Source organism: Pogoniulus pusillus, chromosome 11, assembly GCF_015220805.1.
Source record: "Pogoniulus pusillus isolate bPogPus1 chromosome 11, bPogPus1.pri, whole genome shotgun sequence".
Lineage (NCBI taxonomy): Eukaryota > Metazoa > Chordata > Aves > Piciformes > Lybiidae > Pogoniulus > Pogoniulus pusillus.
This window is the reverse complement of record NC_087274.1, coordinates 16,498,911-16,517,976: the sequence shown is the minus strand read 5'-3', so window position 1 is coordinate 16,517,976 and position 19,066 is coordinate 16,498,911. Positions and strand designations below refer to the sequence as shown.

Below are 19,066 nucleotides of genomic sequence, written 5' to 3'. Positions count from 1 at the left end.
CTCCAATCTGTGCTGGTCTGTTGGGCAGGTTGGGAAAGGGACTCACACACACACACACACACACAAGAGGACACACAGACGCACACCCACAAATCAGCAAAAGGAGACCAAAAAAATAAAGGGACAAAAGCCACATCATTACACCCTGCAATTGGTAACATCTTCTGGTTTGAGGCTCCAACCTCAGCCCCAATGCTGAGGACCCCCTCATGGTCTTGTGTGACCATGCCTGTGGAAGGTAGGTTGGAACTGGCTGATCTTTGAGGTCTCTTCCAAGCCTGACAATTCTGTGATTCTCTAATTCTGTGACTCTGTGTTGAAGATGTTCCCTCCCTGGAGGTGTTCAAGGCCAGGTTGGATGAGAATTTGAGCAGTCTGGGCTGGTGGGAGGGGTCCCTGCTCATGGCAGGGAGTTGGAACTGGAGGAGCTTTAAGGTCCCTTCCAACCTAACTCATTCTATGAATCTATAAATCTCCTGAGCTAGAGGAAAGGTCCTCCTGTACCCAAGCTGCCTCTTCATCCTTGTTTATCAGGCTGATATTTTTTTACAGTCCTCGTTGTTAGGGGAGAAACCATCCCCTCAAATGAAACCTTTTTTCTCCAGTGGAGATTCCCTCCAGGAGGCAGTTTGGGGAATTGCCTGCCCTGTTTAGAATTGGATATGTTACAGTCTATACCTTCTGCTGCAAATTGGCTCCCAGTGCACTTGTCTGTGTCATTTTCACCTACCCACTTGCAGCTCGCACCAGCCACCAGAGTTGCGTGTGCAGGGCTGGATACTGCCAACCCCGGGAGCCACCGGTGGGAACCGCCATGAAAACTGCCTTCAGCAGTGGGACCTTGAGCACATCCCTCCCCTTGCCTATGAGGAACACAAGCTAAAAATGTTCCTCAGCTATAACAAGTGAGCACTGAAATGAGCAAAGAAAGGATGGTCAAGAGGAGGAACCCTTGTGGAAAGGCAATAAAACATTAGCAGCTACAGAGCAAGAGCAGTCAGTCAGAGTTGGAAGGGATCACAAGGATCAGCCAGTTCCAATCCCCCTGCCATGGGCAGGGACACCTTACACTAGACAAGGCTGGCCAGAGCCTCATCCAGCCTGGCCTTAAACACCTCTAGGGATATCAGGCTGCCACCACCAACCTGGGCAACCCCTTCCAGGCTCTCTCCACCCTCATGCTGAACAACTTCTTCCTAACATTCAGTCTGAATCTCTCCATTTCCAGCTTTGTTCCATTCCCCCGAGACCTATCACTACCTGACAGCCTTAAAGGTCCGCCCTCAGCTTTCTTGTAGGCCCCCTTAAGATACTGAAAGGTCACCATAAGGTCACTTTGGACCCTTCTCCTCTCCAGACTGAACAGCCCCAGCTCCCTCAGGAGAAAAGTCAGGACAGAAGTGACAGCTGAACTAGTCTCTCCCATCAACATAAATCCTGCACATTTCCCTTTTTCATTTCTTCTTCTAAGGATCTTACCATCTTCAAGCTTCTTCTGGGATGGGGAGATGAAAGATCACAGTATCACAGTATCACCAAGGTTGGAAGAGACCTCACAAAATTAGGGAATCATAGAATGGTTTGGGTTGGAAGTGCCCTTTAAAGGTCACCTGGCCCAAACCCCCTCCACTCAGCAGGGACATCAGCAACCAGAGCAGGTTACTCTGAGTCCTATCCAAGCTAATCTGGAATCGTTCCAAGGATGGGGCATCTATCACCTCTCTGGACAACCTGGGCCAGGGTCTCATCACCCTCACTGTAAAAAATGTCTTCCTTCTCCCCACTCAATCTCCCTCTTTTAGTTTCAAACCATCACCTCCTGTCCTGTCACACCAGGCCCTGCTCAAAAGTCTGTCCCCAGCTTTTTGATCAGCCCCTCTAAGTACAGAAAGACCACCAGAAGGTCTCCCTGAAGTCTTCAATTCCACAGGCTGGACAGGCCTAACTCTGTCATCATGGTTTTCAAACATTTTTCTGCTGTAGTAAGTAAAAAGCTGACTGACTCTCAGTCAAAAGCTATCAGCAGCCTCGCAGCTGTCAGCAGCTCCAAGATCAATTCCTCATAATTTGCTAATGACGCCCAATAAAGAGGTTTTGACCTGCTTCAGTTAATGGCCATCTTCCCAGGCAGGGAAGTCACGCCAGTTCAAGAGCAAGTAGAAGAGCTACTGAATGAGTGTCAATGACCTGAAGTGGATGAGATATAGGTGCTGGCAGTGTTGGTGCTCAGTGGTAGGACAAGGGCCACAAACTGGGACCCAGGAGGTTGCATGTGAACATGAGGAGAAAATTCTTTGGTATGAGGATGCTGGAGCAGGCTGCCCAGAGAGATTGTGGAGTCTCCTTCTCTGCAGAGATTCCAAACCCACCTGGACACTGTGATTCTGGGCAAGCTGCTGTGGGTGCCCCGTTTTATTTATCAGGGCAGTTGGAGTGGATGATGTCCAGAGGTCCCTTCCAACCCCCACCGTGCTGGGATTCTGGCTTTTCAGAGGTTTTTTTATCCTTCAGATACTCCATAATCATTGCATTGCAGCTTGTTTTGAAAAATCTGCTCAGAAATTGTGGAAGAGAAAGACTCTCTCTACAAGAAGCCTGTCAAGAAGAGAAGTGTGGAGGAGATACTTGACGTTACATAGCTTTAGGCTTTTAAGTTTTCCATTTTTCATGTGGCGAAACCATTTCAGCAAGCAATGTAGAGTGTGCTGAGCTGCTGTTATGCTCTCAGCTCCTGCTTGCCATCCTTCATGAGAACCATGAATTTCTGAATGAGGGGGAAAAAAAACCCAGGGATTTGAGCACTGTCAAACACGCCGCAGCACAGAAGTGGATCAGGCAGGAGATTAGTGAAGCAATTCTGTCAAAACAACCTGTCTTCTTGATCTCAGAGTTGATATTTGGGGGAGGGGGCTGGGTTCTTCAAAAGCTAATGCACTAAAACTCTGCCCAAACTGCTATTTTTAAAGGCTTCCAAGGTGATAATGACTTTAATTCTGATTATGGAGCTTTGCAGCCCGTTCAGGCACGGCTTCACACGCGTGCCATACCCAGCCCATGCCTGAAGAGCCTGTTGCAGTGCTTAGTCTCTGCATCTCTACCAATCAAACCTCCATCAGCTCTTAAACAGGATAAAGTTGAGTGCTTCTCTCCAAAGAAGGTTCACCTAGCCTTTTATGTGTGGAGCAAGAGCAAATCAACTTGTCTTGGATACAAGTGCATCACCATACCAGATGAGCCAAATCACTACAGCAGTGCACACTACTTGCCCACCAGGAATGTGAGGTTCATTGTTCACAGGCAACGAGAGGAGAAAGGAAATCAGCCCCAAATCAAGTTGCCTCTCATCTGTTGGTCTGTTGCCAGCACGTGGCAACTTCATCAGTGCATCAGAAGGGTGTGTGACACTCAGCTACCAGCTACGTAAAACATCAGATGGCTCAGCCTTTAATTCCAGCACCAACCCGTGCCTGCAAGCTCCCAAGTGGGCACCTCTCCAGAGCTGCATTTCAGTCCCTTGCCCAAATTAGCACTATAACAACTGCAGATTGTTACTGCCTTGAAGCCAGAGTCCATCCCACAGACAGTGCTGCACAGAAAGGTCATAACAATGGGTCAAGCTAGCTTGAGGAAAGCAAAACTCCAGGTGCCTTTGGTTCAGCAGTAGAAAATTTGGGGTGGTATCTATGTAAGTGAGAAGCTTCCCCTCCCCCAGAGCAATCAAGCGGCACGTCGTATGTTCTGCAAAGGCACCAGTAATTAATGAGACACTTACAGCTGGATAGAGCTGGCACGTTTGTATGGAATTCAGCACTGGCAAGCTTGCCAGTTACCCAGATCTCCTCACGTGCTCTCCTCCACCTTCAGAGGTGGAAAACAACCGATGCTCAGAGCGCAAGAAGAGCATCCTCCAGCCCCCTACAGAGACAGAAACCAGAGCCCTGTTTCCTGGATGTACTGCCAGACCTCGGGGAAGCAATGGGCAGTACCTGGCTGACCACCATGTGGAGTATGCAGTGCCTAAGGTCTCCACAACTCCAGCTTTCAGTGGAACCCTGCAGCCATAATGATCTCAATTGTCTGGCCCAGAAGGGACCTTTCAACATGTGTCTGGTCCCATGCCCCTGCAGCCAGCAGGGAAATCTGCAACTAGAGCAGGCTGCTCAGAGCCCCAAACCACCTGACCTGGAATGGTTCTAGGGATGGGACATCTCCCACCTTGATGTGTAGCCCACTCCAGGCCTCCAGCACCCTCACAGCAAAGATCTATTTTTCCTCCTGTTCAGATGTAGCCTCTTGGGTTCCACTTTGTGTCTGCTGCCCCTTGACCTCACTGGGCACCACTGAAAAGAGTCTGGGCCCAGCCTCTTGCACTCCACCCTTTAGCTCTTGCTGAGCATTGATCAGATCCCCTCTTAGGGCTGCTCTTCTCCAGGTTCAATAGCCCAAGGGCTCTCAGTCTCTGCCTTTGCTTCTCACATTGCTGATCCAGGCCCCTTGGCATCTTCATAGCCTCTGATGGACTCTCTCCAGTAATTCCCTGTCTCTCTTGAACAATGGAGACCAGAACTGGACTCACTACTAAAGATGTGGCTTCACTAGGAGAGAGTAGAGGGGGAGGAGAACCTCCCCTGACCTGCTAAGCACATTCTTTTTAAACACTCTGGGAGACCATTGGTCTTTTTGCCCTCAAGGGCACATGACTGACTCATGGACAACTTACACTGAGATCCCCACCAACTTGCTCCACCAGGTCCACCTCCTGCAAACGTCTTCCTGGCTGAAGGAAATGAGAGAGGCACTGCTTGCGTCTGATCTCCCAGTGCCACTCTGAATGAACCCTGGGTACAGCCCAGGTTTGTCACCAGGCAAACCAAAATGTAGGTCAAAAGGCTGCGTGGCTTGCCACAGTGAATGATTTGTATTTCATCTGCCTGCAGGCAGATGGGAACTGAGTCATCTGCTGCTGCATCATCCTCTGCTCTTCTCCTTCCCTCAACCTCGGTTTCTCTTTTTTTTTCCCCTGCAATCAGATTGTGGTTGCAAGCTTGCAGAGACATCAAAGGAGCAGGAGAGCAATGCCTCATACCACACATCACACAGGGAGAGCTGCTTTGCCCTTTAGTTTTTGCTGCAGCCATGCCTCTCTCTCCCAACACAGCACCTAAAGGGAATGTGAATTTTCGGCATTTAACCATCCCAAACAGAATCAAGTTCTACCAAAACTGAAGCTTTGTCTAGCAGCTGCTAAGACCCTGCTAAGACCTTCAACATCAGCAAACCTTCAGCTTCCATCCCAACAGTATCACCCAAAAGCTCGTGCCACTACTGATGGCACATCATAGAACGGTTTGACTTGGAAGGGACCTTTAAAAGTCAACTAGCTCAACCTCCCTGGAGGCAGCAGAGACATCTCCGACTACAGCAGGTTGCTCAGAGCTCCAGACAACCTGATCTGCAATATTTCCAAGGCTGGGACACCCACCACTTCTCTGGACAGCCTGGAGCAGTGTTTCCCCACCCTCAGTGTGAACAATTTCATCCTTATATTTATAAAATGAGAATTTCAGAGCAACCCAAATCTACTATAAGCCACTGAGGTTGAGCTGCAGGGGACCAGAAGCAACACTGCAGAAAACAGCAATCAACTGAACAGAGCCAACACAGGATTTTAACAGTAGAAACACAAAAAAATCCTGCAGTGCTGCATCTGGGCAGCCTGATCTAATTGGAGGTGTCCCTGCTCACTGCAGGGGGGTCAGACAAAATGACCTCTGAGTGTCCCTTCCAATGTGATGCAACCCGTGAATCTGACTTTGGGCACAGCCTAAGGTGCCAGCTCAGCCTCCTCACTTCAGACCAGAGGAAGTGGAAATTTAACTGAGGTTTTTTTTCCCCTTACCTCCTTGTTGGTGACTCCTGGGGGCAAAGTCCCATGCTTGTAATCCTCCAGCAGCTGCACAGCTTCCTTCAGGCGACTCTGCAAATAAAACAGCAGCATGGTCTGCAACACTTGTTCTGCACTGGAGCACTGCACTGAAGGCCAAGAAGTTAGAGAATTAGGTTTTCTATCCTGCAAACCTTATGATGGATCCTTTTAGCCATATGGTGTGAAAGAGGAAAGCATGGACACTTGTTTTGCTGCTTGTCACAGCCCTGCTGCTTTCTATCTAACTACAGAAGTGTAGAGAAGAGGAAACAAGAGAAAAGAGAAAACACAACCCAACCAACCAAAAGAGTGCATAAAAGCTTGAGAGTTTTTGGTGTGGTATAAGAGGATCTAACAAATCACAGAATCATACCTGGTTTGGGTCAGAGGTGACCTTTAAAGGTAATCTAGTGCAACACCCCTGCATACAGCAGGGACTTCCACAAGATCAGGTTGCTCAAAGGGCTCTCCAGCCTGGCCTTGAACAGTAATAGGCTTGCCAGAATGCTAACAAATGTTCAATAGATTGCAGTAAATTGCATACAAGGCAGAAGTAGAGAGATAGAAAGGTTCTTGGACTAGTCAAAGCTTAAGAAGAACAAGTCATGATATAAAGAGTGGTTTCCCTGGGATTAAATCTGCTTCACAGGCCTGCAGAAGGCCCCAGAGTACTGAGTGATGGCTCCCAAACATTTGAAGCCACACAAATCCCTCATTTTCAGAAGTCTGCTGTAGGTTATCTGCTATCTAGATGAGCAAGCTGGACTTTGGTCTGACATTTCTGCAGCAGCTCTGTGGTGCTGGCAGCACTGCTAACATCGGTGCTGAGGACCATTTCCCAAACACAGAGTAGTCTGTCTGAAACAGCAGGCAGGATGCTGCTGGCTCATCTGCAGCCCTGTGGTGAGCTGTATTCGTGTCAAGGCTCCTGGCTGCCACTGCAGGCTCTGCTCTCACAGCCCCCCTGTAAATCAGGAGAGTGTCCCCAAGCTCATTAGGAGCTCATGTCCATGGGATCGCTTGCAGGGAAACTACTTTGCTCCCTTTCAAGTAAACATCAAAGAGTCCTTTGTTGTTTCCTTGGAAGCAGCAGCAGTTATGCCAACCTGAAAGCAGCAATTAATGAACAACTATTGCACTAAGACATTCAACACACAAGACACATGGACTGGTGGAAATTCCTTCACTTTGCAGAGATGGAGGGTCGGGATAGGACCCAGGGCTGGTTTTACACTGGCCACACTCACACCATCAGCGCCAGGTTCTTTCTAGCCCTGGTGGCTTTCAGATTTAAGCTCTTGCACTGATTAGCAGCTACTCAGCAGAAGGGGAGAGTCTGTACAGAGATGTCCAATGGCCTGTAGAAGGTTTAGTTTGGATATTAGGAAGCATTTCTTCACTGAAATGGTTGCAAAGGCCTGGACTAGACTGCAAAGGGAAATGGCTGGATCTTCATTCACAGGAGGTCAGGGTTTGGACAGGACCCAAAGATATCATCAAGTCCAATCCCACTGCCAGATCAGGGTCATACAATCTAGCTCAGGTCACTCAGGAACACATCCAGACAGGCCTTCAAAGTCTCCAGAGAAGGAGATTCCACAACCTCTCTGGGGAGTCTGTGCCAGTGCTCTGGGACACTTACAGGAAAGAAGTTCCCTCTTGTGTTGAGGTGGAACCTTTTGTGGTGCAGCTTCCATCCATTGCTCCTTGTCCTATCCCAGGAAGGAAGTGAGCAGAGCCTCAAGGGACTGAGCAGATGTGGTGCTGAGGGAAATCTGTAGCAGCAGGCTTGGTAGAGTTAGCTTAATGGTTGGACTTGATGATCTTAAAGGCTTCACAGGATGTTAGGGGCTTGAAAGGACCTCCAGAGATCATCGAGTCCAACTGCTCTGACAGAGAAGGGTCATAATCCAGTGCTTTTTCCAGTCTACATGATTCAATGATCCTAAGATCACATGAGGACTTTACCCTTTTGAAGTCGTTCTTGATAGCAACTTACCCTGCTGGCCTCACGGCTGTTTCAAGCTCTCCTCTGAGGGAAAAGCTGTTACCTAGCAGGAGCACTAACAAAACCTAATTGTCCACTACTGCAGACAGCACAACAGCCCAGAGGTGACAAGCCAGACAGCTGAATGACTAATGCCTGCAGATCCAGAGGAGACAATATTATTTTTGCATTCAGGACTAGAAAATAAGCCAGGAGTGGCAGTATCACGTTCTGGAGAGCCATGTGGGCTCATTATCGGTGTGTGGTTTTGTCCCTGAAATTACCTACACTGTGTCTTGCAAATGCTCTGCATAGAACAGCCTGGAGCCCTGAATGGAGAGCTGAGAGGAAGAGATGAATGGGGCTGTGTTCTATTTTTTTTCCCCTTCTCTTGAGGAAATCTTAGTAGTTACTATAACAACCCTGGCCAGATCCCATCTTGTTTCGTGTGGTAACAAACAGACAACAAAAAAGCCTGATTTTGCTTTGGAAAAAAATCAGAGTCTTCATGAATTTCCTCTTTCAGCTCGGTGGGGAGAGGGGAACTTTCTCAGAGAAAAGCCTCCCAGAGCCCGAGGGGGACAAAAGAGCAGTACAGAGAGTGAACAAAAGTGTCAAGACCAAGGACCACGTTGAGAAGATGCCTTTCACATGGCTTGAGGTGTTCAGGTAGCTCTAATGAACAACATACAGCCTCAAAATTCCAGTGGTAAAAAGCCATCATTGTCTACAGAGTCACACGTTGTCAGGGTTGGAAGGGACCTTAAAGCTCATCCAGTTCCAACCCTATTGCCATTAGCAGGAACACCTCCCATCAACCCAGGTTGCTCAAGTCTTCACCCAACCTAGCCTTGAACACCTCCAGGGAGGGGGCATGCATGACCTGTCTGGGCAACCTGTTCCAGTGTTTCACCATCCTCATTCTACAGAATTTTTCCCTAATCTTCAGTCTAAATCTCCTCAGGTTGCCCAGAGCCCCATCCAGCCTGGCCTTAAAAACTTTCAGTGATGGGACTTCCATCACCTCTTTTGGGCAACCCATTCAAGTGTCTCACCACCCAGGTGTCTTTAATAGCTAGCAGAACAGTCAAGCACCTTCTTTGAACCAGAGCCTCCAAAAAAACAGGACATCATTCACAGAGTGCAACAGCTCCAAATACCAAGCAGCTTCCCTCCCTGGCTTTTCACACGATGCAGCATCGTGATGCTGGTTGATAAAGCCAATGATGGCACTTCATTCCCATTTTAAACAGGGGAAAAGAGGTCTGCCAACAAGGTTGTGCCACTGTTTCAATATTTATTGTGGCTTGGTTTCTCCCCTGCTATCTGTAGGAAGAAGTGTCACTGGAGTTTTTACAGCATCACTTTGAAGGGGAAAAAAAAGCAACCACAGTTTGTAGTCGTATGGATCATTTCCCTCATCCCCCTTTTCTCACTAGAGCACTTCTAGTGGTGGATGCTGGGGTCTCAGCTCCCACAATAGGGTGCTAGACAGACCATCTGCACCCGAAGGATGTTCTTACAAACCTAAGCCCAGAAGCAGTGCCAGGGATCTACCAAGCTCACACAGAATCGTAGCACAGTGAGGGTTGGAAGGGACCTCTGGAGATCATCTACTCCAACCCTGCTGCTCAAGCAGGGTCACCACCAGCAGCTTGCCCAGGATTGCAATGTCCAGGTGGGACAGCCTCCACAGCCTCTCTGGGCAGTCTGCTCCAGTGTTCTTGCACTCACTCTCACAGGAAAGAAGTTTCTCTTCACATTCAGATGGAGCTTACTGTGCTCTAGTTTGGACCCTTTTCCTGTCACTAAACACCAGTAAAAAGAGTCTGGCTCCATTATCTTGACCCTTTAGGTGTGAATCAGCATTCAGAAGATTCCCTCTTGGTCTTCTGAGATACCCCCAGGAAAGTAGACCCTGAATAGATCAGTCATTAGCACCTGGAGTCCTTCAGGGCCACCACTCCAGCACTCTGGTAGGACATTGGGTCCTAGGAATGACTGCACACAGGTACATACATCAGATGGCTCCACCCAGCACATGAGCTCTTGCACTGACTTTTCACCTTGCCCTCCTTGCTGAAGGGCTTGCTGCTTCTGTGGGAAAGATCTGTGCCTTGTCTTCTCTTGGATCTCAGCGGGTGCCTGCACATGGCTCCGAGCTGCCTCCAGAAACCCATATGTGCACATACAGACCGGAGTAAGTCAGCATGCCAGTGGCACTACAACATTCCTGCTACACAATCAACAGAAAAGGAGTTTTGCATTTGAGGCTTTGAAGACAAAACGCACTGACGGGCCAGGGCATGTGGGAATGGTTTCCACTTCACGCTGTTCATGCAGGGCTCCTATCAGGGTTTTGAGGGCTCATCAGCCCAGTGATGGTCACTGCATGCCTGAGAGCTTCGATCATCCCGGGTTGGGATCAAAGCTGGCTTACTGGCACAGGATCCAAAGCAAGAACCTTCTGGCCAGCAGCACCACGTATTTGATGTAGGAGATGGGAATCCAGCTGTGCTCTGCCATCAGCAGCTCAACAGCTCCCGATGGCGTCTCGCTACGCCACGGATGCTGCATACAGCAGACTTGACTCCAGCTGGCCCCATTGTATTGGATCCACAGTGACAGACAACAGGAGCCAGAAACTTTTTGTTCAAGTAGAGCCAGCAGATGTGACACTGAATAAACACAGACAGTCAATCTGCTGAGTAAGAAGGTATCGTTCATATAAATAACATACATCTAATCCTGCTTCCATCTTAAACCCAAATATGGGAATGCAAGATGCTCGGCGCTCTGCTGACTCCTGCTCTGAACAATGAGATGAAGCAAAGGCAGAGAGCATAGCACAGCCCCTCCAAGCTCACTTTCATTCTGCTTTCACTTTTTCTTGGAATTAATATTACCAGCTCCACAGCTTTCTCCATGAAGAGCTTCCCACAGAGCGTTAACAGTCTGTCCTGCCTAATGTCAGATGGGATAAGTTAGGCTCATCAAAATATCTCCTGGTCCCTACTGCTTCTCTCGATGGACCTTAATTACAGAGCAATTAAAAGTATTATTCCAATCATTTTAACCTCACACCTTTCAGAAGTAGCCATTACACTCACCCAGGGGGTTCTCCTGGCCTCAGCAACAGGACTTGTTGGCCCTGATATCCGCCATGACACATTTCCAGCTTACTGGGAAAGTTTGCAAATTCACAGCTGCCAAAAAATTATTTCCTTAGAAAGGCAGTAATGACACAAATTAGCACAGAAGGAAAGCTCCACTTTAGAGGTTACAGCCAATACTGACATGAGGCTAGCGCCTCAGAATCACAGAATCGTTTGGGTTGGAAGAGTCCTTTAAGATCATTGAGTCCAACCCTTACCCCAGCCAGGTCACCACCAACCCTTGTTCCAAAACACATCTCCACAGCTTTCAAACCCACTCCAGGGATGGGGACTCCAACCCTGCCCAAGGCAGCCTGGTCTAGACCTTGACAACCCTTTCAGGGATAAAACTTCTCCTACTGACCAACCTAAATTTCCCCTGGTGCAACTTGAGACCATTTCCTCTTCTATCACTTGTTCCTGGGAAGAGCAGACTGACTTCCCATGACTCCAACCTCCTTTCAGGGAGTTGTAGAGTGCAATGAGGTTTACCCTCAGGCTCCTTTTCTCCAGGCTGAAAAAACCCAAGTCCCTCAGCTGCGCCTCACAAGTCCTGTGTTCTAGACCCTTCAATAGCTTCATTGCCCTTCTTAGGGCAGAAAACCTACAGAGAAACTAAACAGCTGCAGGGTACAGCTCCAACATTTTCTTCCCCAAAAGGGTTGTCAAGGTCTGGCGCAGGCTCTGCAGAGCAGTGGTGGAGTCCCCATTCCTGGAGACATTGCAAAGCTGTGTCACTGTGATGCAGTGGTAAGTTGATAGTGCTGGGCCAGTGGCTGGACTTATTTTCAGAGGAGTTGATCCAACCTAAACAGTGCTGCAATTGTAAAAAAGCAACAAAACACAAGCAGCCCGGTGCTAGGCAGGTACCTCCTGAGCATTAGTGCTTAAGGACCTCCACAAGAAAGCTTTTACTGATGTTGAGAACTTGCTCCATTGAACGACAAGTGAGGAAGAGAAGACTGCCATTGAGACTAACTACACTTGCTGTCACTATGCTGGGCTTCCTTTCTGCAGAGCCCTCCTCAGAGCACAACCTTCAGCAGGATGCAATGATGTAATACACAGCAATCAAAAAAAGGATCACAGAATGTCAGGGGCTGGAAGGCAGCTCCAAAGCTCATCCGGTCCATCTCCCGTGCCAGAGCAGGATCTCCTAGAGCAGATCACACAGGAACACATCCAGGCAGGTTTGGAAGATCTCCAGAGAAGGAGACTCCACAACTCCCTGGGCAGCCTGTTCAGGGTTCTGTCACCCTTACAGGGAAAAAAATCCTCCTCATGTTTAAATGAAACTTCCTATGCCTCAGCTTCCACGCAGCACCCCTTGGCCTGTCACTGGGCATAACCCAGCAGAGCCTGGCTCCAACCTCCTGGCACTCACCCTGCACATCTTTAGAACCATTGATGAAGTCACGCGGTCTCCTCCTCTCCAAGCAACACAGCCCCAGCTCCCTCAGACTCTCCCCATAACAGAGATATTCCATTCCCTTCATCATTGTTGTGGCTCTGTGCTGGACTCTCTCAAACAGTTCTATGTCCCTCTTGAGCTAAGGGGTCCAGAACTGGACACAGTACTGAGATGCAGAAAAGCTCAATGTTATTATATTTCCCTACATTTTCCAGGGGATTAACCTCCACTCCCATTAGAGATTCATTTATCCATTTATTTTATTGTGGTGTGGTTTTTTTTTTCCATTTGCTAGTGAGCTTCTCCAAGACAAACAGAGATTTATTTGTTCCCTGAGCACCCTGGGCCATCTGTCAGCGGGAAGGATCTCTCCACCAACGGCTGCTTCCTCAACAAACCCTTCCTAGGTTTTAATTTGCCACCTAAATTACCAAAGGAAACCAAACAGCTTTTAGTTCTACACATACACAACACACAAAGAGCTTCCAAGCACAAGGTCAGGTATGCTGAGCACAGTAAACTGGACAACTTAGGAAGGCTTGTGGTGATAGGATAGGAGGAAATGGATTGAAGCTTGAGGAGTGGAAATTGAGACTGGAGATTAGGAAGAAATTCTCTCCGGTGAGGGTGGGGAGGTACTGGCACAGGTTGCCCAGGAAGGTTGTGGATCACAGAATGTCATTCAAAGAACATGAATCAAAGATCACATTTTGTGATTCTGTGATCCACAGCCTTCCTGGAGGTGTTCAGGACCAGGCTGGATGAAGCCTTGAGCAACCTTTTCTAGTGGAGGGTGTCCCTGCCTATGGCAGGGGGGTTGAACTGGATAAGCTTTAAGGTTCCTTCAGGGATGGAGACTCTACCACTGCCCTGGGCAGCCTAGGCCAGAGCTTGACAACCCTTTTGGTGAAGAAATTGTTCCTCATGTCCAACCTAAACCTTCCCTGGTGCAATCTGAGGACATTTCCTCTTGTCCGGTCACAGACAGCTTACCCAAGGGTCCGGGTATCCTCTGCATTCACTGCAGCATGACAAGCAAGATAACTGTCCTCCAAGGGTGGAAGAAATCCAGCCCTTAAAAAGTAAGACATTCACAAAGGAGGGGGAAATGAGTTCTTCAGGATCTAAATATCTGCTTTTTATTCTGGACCCTGAATGCTCACTGCTGCCGATAACAAAATGAGTAGACAGAGTAACAGGCTTTGGGAACTCAATGAAACCAGACTGAGTTTAGAGCAGTTTAAATTGTTTCATTAAACTACCACACTCAGAGTGTGAAAGTGCTTTCCCCACACCCAGTGTGAACACAGTGCTGCATTCTTAGCCTATTTTGAAACTTGAAGAAAGTAGAGCTACCAGCTCAGCCAAGTTCACTCTTACCTCCCCACTTGGAAGCTACACAAGGTTTGAGAAATCTGTCTTTATTTTCTCTTCCTGCACTAATGCCATTGTAAAACTCACTTTGGTCCAGCTTAAAAATACCCTGGACCACAGACACACACACGAGACTCAAATGGAGATCTGAGAAAGGTGAGAGTTCTTCAAACATGGAATATTCTCAAAGGAAGAGAAGCTTTAGACAGAACTGGATGATCTCCACCCAACAGAATTCTCCTCCAAAAAGAGGAAATGAAAACAAGCTGAGGCAAGACAAAATCCATCAAAAAGATGAGCAGAATCATCTGCTTCTGTCCTATCAGAAGACCCAGGACCTGCGCTCATCCCAAACATCTCTATCACATCCTGTCCTAGCCACCATGGCTCAGAGCAGCAGGCTGGAAAGCACAGGCTTATGGAAACCTATCAACCACCAACTCTGCAGAGCTTCCTACTGCAAAGTGGACTTCTTTGCAGTTCTCTTGGGCACACATACAAAAGGCAGTCAAAATGAGTGACACCATACAGAGTAGTCTGGAGGTTTGGAAAAAGCTGATTTAGGAGAAAGAGATGAATGATTTCAAGTTTCATCTGCTCTTTCCCCCCAGCACCATGGCAATGTGTAAGGGACTGCATTTGGTGCAGTGCTGGCTGCAAGACACAGCTCAGCTCCCTCTGTTTTGATTTCTGCCTGCACAATTATTTTCACAGGATCACAGAATGGTTTGACTTGGAAGATCATCTAGATGCAACCCCCAAGCCATGGGCTGGGACACAGAATCACAGAATTAACCAGGTTGGAAAAGACCTCTGAGATCATTGAATCCAACTTATCACCTAACCCTTCTAATTAACAACCCATGGCACTAAGTGCCTCATCCAGTCTCCTCTTAAACACCTCCAGGGACGGGGACTCCACCATCTCCCCAGGCAGCCCATTCCAATGCCAATCACTCTCTCTGGGAAGAACTTCCTCCTAACATCCAGCTGGAACCTCCCCTGGCACAGCTTGAGACTCTGTCTTCTTGTTCTGTTACTGGGTGCCTGGCAGAAGAGACCAACCCCTGCCTGTCTACAGCCTCCTTTCAGGTAGCTGTAGAGAGCAATGAGGTCTGCCCTAAGCCTCCTCTTCTCCAGGCTGAACAACCCCAGCTCCCTCAGCTGCTCCTCGTAGGGCTTCCTTCCACCAGGTCACCTTCCACTAGATCAGGATGCTCCAAGCCCTGTTCAACCTATCCTCAAATGCTTCCTGGGATGGAACACCTACCACTTTCTGGGCAACCTGGGCCAATGTTTCACCACACTCACAGTAAAAAAAATTCTTTCTTGTACCTAACCTAAATCTCCCCTCTCTCAATTTAAAACCATCACCCCTCAGCCTACCACTACACTCTCTGCTACAAAGCCCCTCTTCATCACTCCAGCACCCCCTCTTAAGTACTGGTAGGCCACAATAAGGTCTCCCCCAGGCCTTCTCTCCTCCTGACCGATCAATTCCAACTCTCTCAATCTCTTCTGTTAGGCGAGTGGGAGGATTTTCATCTTGCACTATCCCACATCAACAAAAGAAAAAGGAAGAAGCTGCTGCTCTTTACCTGTCACTGAAAGCAAAATCCTAAGTTTTGGAGGCAAGAGGCAGAACATCACAAGGAGTATTTCTTCTAAAAGACCCCCCACAACTATTAATTGATGTTTCATGAAAGCAGAGAAATACATTAAAGCTGGACAATGTTAAATGAAACATCAGCAGAGCAGAACTCCCAAATCTAGCACAGAGTAATAACTGTGGAAAAGCCACATCATGGTGCTCAGCAAAGGGCCTTCTTGAGTGCAGCCACTGAAAACCACAGCTCAAACCCACCCAGCTTGCTTCCTCCACCCAGATGGGCCTTTGCTCTCTCATCTACTCACCTGCATTTGGATCCTTGGAGCAACTTCCCATCTGAGAAGACAACGGCACCAACAAGTTTGCCTGAAAGCAGTTTGGGGTCCCACCAGTTAGTTCCCAGAGGGAGAGGGAAGCCTGGCAGGTGTGGAGTCACTGGAGGCTAATAAAAGGAAGTTTCTGCTACGGATTTAACAGAGCTAAAGTTGGGCAATCGATCAACTGTGAGACACAAATCCACTGGAAACCTGACTTCATTACTTCTGCTTTTCACAGAAGAAATTGGTTTTAATCTAAACCTGTGTAATAAACAGGGCTTTCAGAAAACAAGGCATGGATACATTACCTCAGTAACAAAGAGAGTCCGAGGATCGATGATGTCCAAGAAGTGCCTGAACCTGCCATAAAATGAAGTCTGGAAGACAAGAGGGAAAAAAATTATCTTCAGTTAGAAATTGCCTTTCACCTGCTACAGAGAAAGGTTTTATTTCCTCTGCAGAACTAAGAAGCAACTAAAACAGAGAAGCTGTTTGCTGGTAATTTGTGATAGGAGTCTGAAGGGAGAAGGACTTGGAGCCTATTAACAGCAGCACTGCTATTAACAAGATACAACACAGATGCTTTGCTAAAGGGTTGCTACCAACCTGCTAGAACATCCTTTACCCTTTCCCTCAGAAGTCCCTATGGGACTCCCTAGAGAAGTCTGAGGCTACCAAAACCCCAACATGCAGCTCCTGAGCTCAGCAATGCTGTGGAAAAAAATTCTCACCTTGCAATGTTTTGAACCCAGTCCCTGGGCTGCTTACTCCTGCTAGCACTCACCCAGCACTGGGGCTTTGGGTGAGAGATGGCTGTGAAGAAACTCCATCACCCACATGCTGCCAGAAGGAAAGGAATTTGAAATTACATTTCTCAAAGCTCTACCAGGAGTTTAAAGCCTCAGCACGGGCACAAGTGCTCTTCTCCTTGATGAGACGAATGGGAAACACAATGTTAAATGCAAACCCAGCTTTAGGTCTGACATTTATTGCAGCCATGGGATCACAGAATCTCTGAAGATCATAGAGTCCTACTCAGGCACCAAATCAGAGCTGGGTTTTGTTGTGCCAGTCCTTACACACACAGGGAACAGAAGAGCAGAGGAGAAGGAAACCTTCTACCTGTTGGTCACACTCTTAATGTACCCCAAGATCCCATTGACCTTCTTGGCCACAAAAGTGCATTGCCACCTCATGAAGTTGTCCACCAGCACTCCCAGGTCCTTGTCCAGAGAGCTGCTTTCAAGCAGATCAATGCCAATTCAGAGAAGAGAGTCTGGGAGAAGGAGAGGACATTTGTGAAACAGGCTGGAAAGATCATGGGCAGCGCCAAGAGAAGGGAGAGCAGTTTTGACTCAGTATTTAGAGATAAAATTTGAATTTAGGCAAGCTCACAGCAGGAGTCCATGAAACATTGATCTGCTGAGAGCAATCAGGACACATCAGCATCATGTCTTCAACACCAATCCAGATTCTTTCATCTGGATGCAGATGTAGGCCAAGTACCAGTGTTGCCTTACTGCAGCCTGAACTATCGTCTTTCTTGTGGTTGGCACGATCAAGTGGGCACAGTCCAGGGGCTGCTATCTCCCAAAGGAGAGCAAGAAGGACTCAGGTCACAGACTTCCCCCTGCTCTCAAACACCATGCACACAAATCTCTCTTTTCATTCCTTGTGCAGGCTCTACATGAAGGAGAGCAGCCAGAGTGGCACTAATCACAGCTTGGCACTGGTTTAAGAAGCATCCTGGTTCTCCTCTGCTGAATCCACTGGGCACAGAGACACATCAGGACCACTGCTACTTATCCAGGCAGCAATCCTTCTCTAATGGCAGCTGCCAGCGTGGCAGCACCCTGCCATTTAACCAAAGTCTGCTGTTATTCCTCCATGTTCTGCACTAAAAAAAGACAAACCCAAAGCTAAACAAAATAGCTCCACAGAACTCCAGGGGAAAAAAAAAGTCCCGGTGGTTTTTAATTAGCATTGATTTAATTAACACTAATTCTGGTACTTTCTAGCTTCTGTGAGCTTGACATTTTGCTGCTTTCCTTTTCTGTTCAGGAGAAAGCTCCCTGCAGATGCCACTGGACTCCACCTCTCCACTGCCCAGCGCTTGGCAGCGGAGCAGGGAGTGAGGTGACTAAGGCATGACTCAACTGTGGCTCCCTCACCACCCTCAGCACTCCCACCTGCCATCACCATCCTCCTTTCCTCAATGCCCAGCCTTCTGCCCTGGCTCTGCTGAACGGCAAGGAGAGAACCCTGAGCAGTTGTGAGAGCAGAGGTGAAAACAAGGAGGAGGATTTTAAACATCAAGTGGTCTGGCTGCCTCCAGTGCTGTGAGCTGAAGCACAAGGTGCAAGCCAGTTCTCAGGAACACCTCTCGCCACTAACAGATCAAGTGAGGAGACTTCAAGCTCTAGTTCATCCTTCTCCCCGAGGCAGGCAACAAGACCCAACTCATTGGCATCACCTTGAGCTCTCCAAAATACAATTACTTGAACACCACAGAATTAACCAGGTTGGAAGAGATCTCCAAGATCATCCAGTTCAACCTATCATCCATCCCTATCCAATCAACTAGACCATGGCACTAAGTGCCCCATCCAGCCTTTTCTCAAATACCTGCAGGGCTGGTGACTCCACCACTTCCTTAGGTGGAGTCACCAATGCCAATCACTCTCTCTGGGAAGAACAGAAGAGCTTCTTCCTAACATCCAGCCTAGACCTCCTCTGGCACAACTTGAGACTCTGTCCCCTTGTTCTGTTGCTGGTTGCCTGGGAGAAGAGACCAACCCCATCTGGCTACAACCTCCCTGCAAGTAGTTGCAGAGAGCAATGAGGTCACCCCTGAGCCTCCTCTTCTGCAGGCTGCACACCCCCAGCTCCCTCAGCCTCTCCTCACAGGGCTGTGCTCCAGGCCCCTCACCAGCCTTGCTGCCCTTCTCTGGACACATTCCAGCACCTCAACATCTCTCTTGAATTGAGGGACCAAGAACTGGACACAGTACTCAACGTGTGGCCTGACCTGTTCCGAGCACAGGGGAAGAATAACCTCCTTAGTCCTGCTGGTCACACTGCTCCTGATGCAGGCCAGGATGCCATTGGCTCTCCTGCCCACACTGCTGGCTCATTGTTTCACTTGATCCTCTTAGGAGCCACCTGGAAGTAAAAAATTCCACTTGGATGTCTCCTACCAAAGAGATTCTGGTGCTCAGTCACCACCCAACCTTTCCAGCAGAAGGGCTATTGTCACTCTAAGGATCATTCTCCACCACAGAGACTGA

At 48.3% G+C, this 19,066-nt stretch overlaps 1 protein-coding gene across 3 annotated transcripts in view; it reads right to left on the bottom strand.

Annotated features, from left to right (window-relative positions):
- Positions 1–19,066, bottom strand: part of SFXN5 (sideroflexin 5) — a 96,969-nt gene that overhangs the window by 69,210 nt on the left and 8,693 nt on the right. For all 3 annotated transcript variants that reach the window (XM_064151207.1, XM_064151209.1, XM_064151208.1), the window contains exons 2-3: positions 16,088–16,156; positions 5,900–5,977 (exon numbers count right to left, since the gene is read on the bottom strand). In XM_064151207.1, the coding sequence (XP_064007277.1) occupies positions 5,900–5,977; positions 16,088–16,156 (147 nt within the window). The remainder of the gene's footprint in view (positions 1–5,899; positions 5,978–16,087; positions 16,157–19,066) is intronic.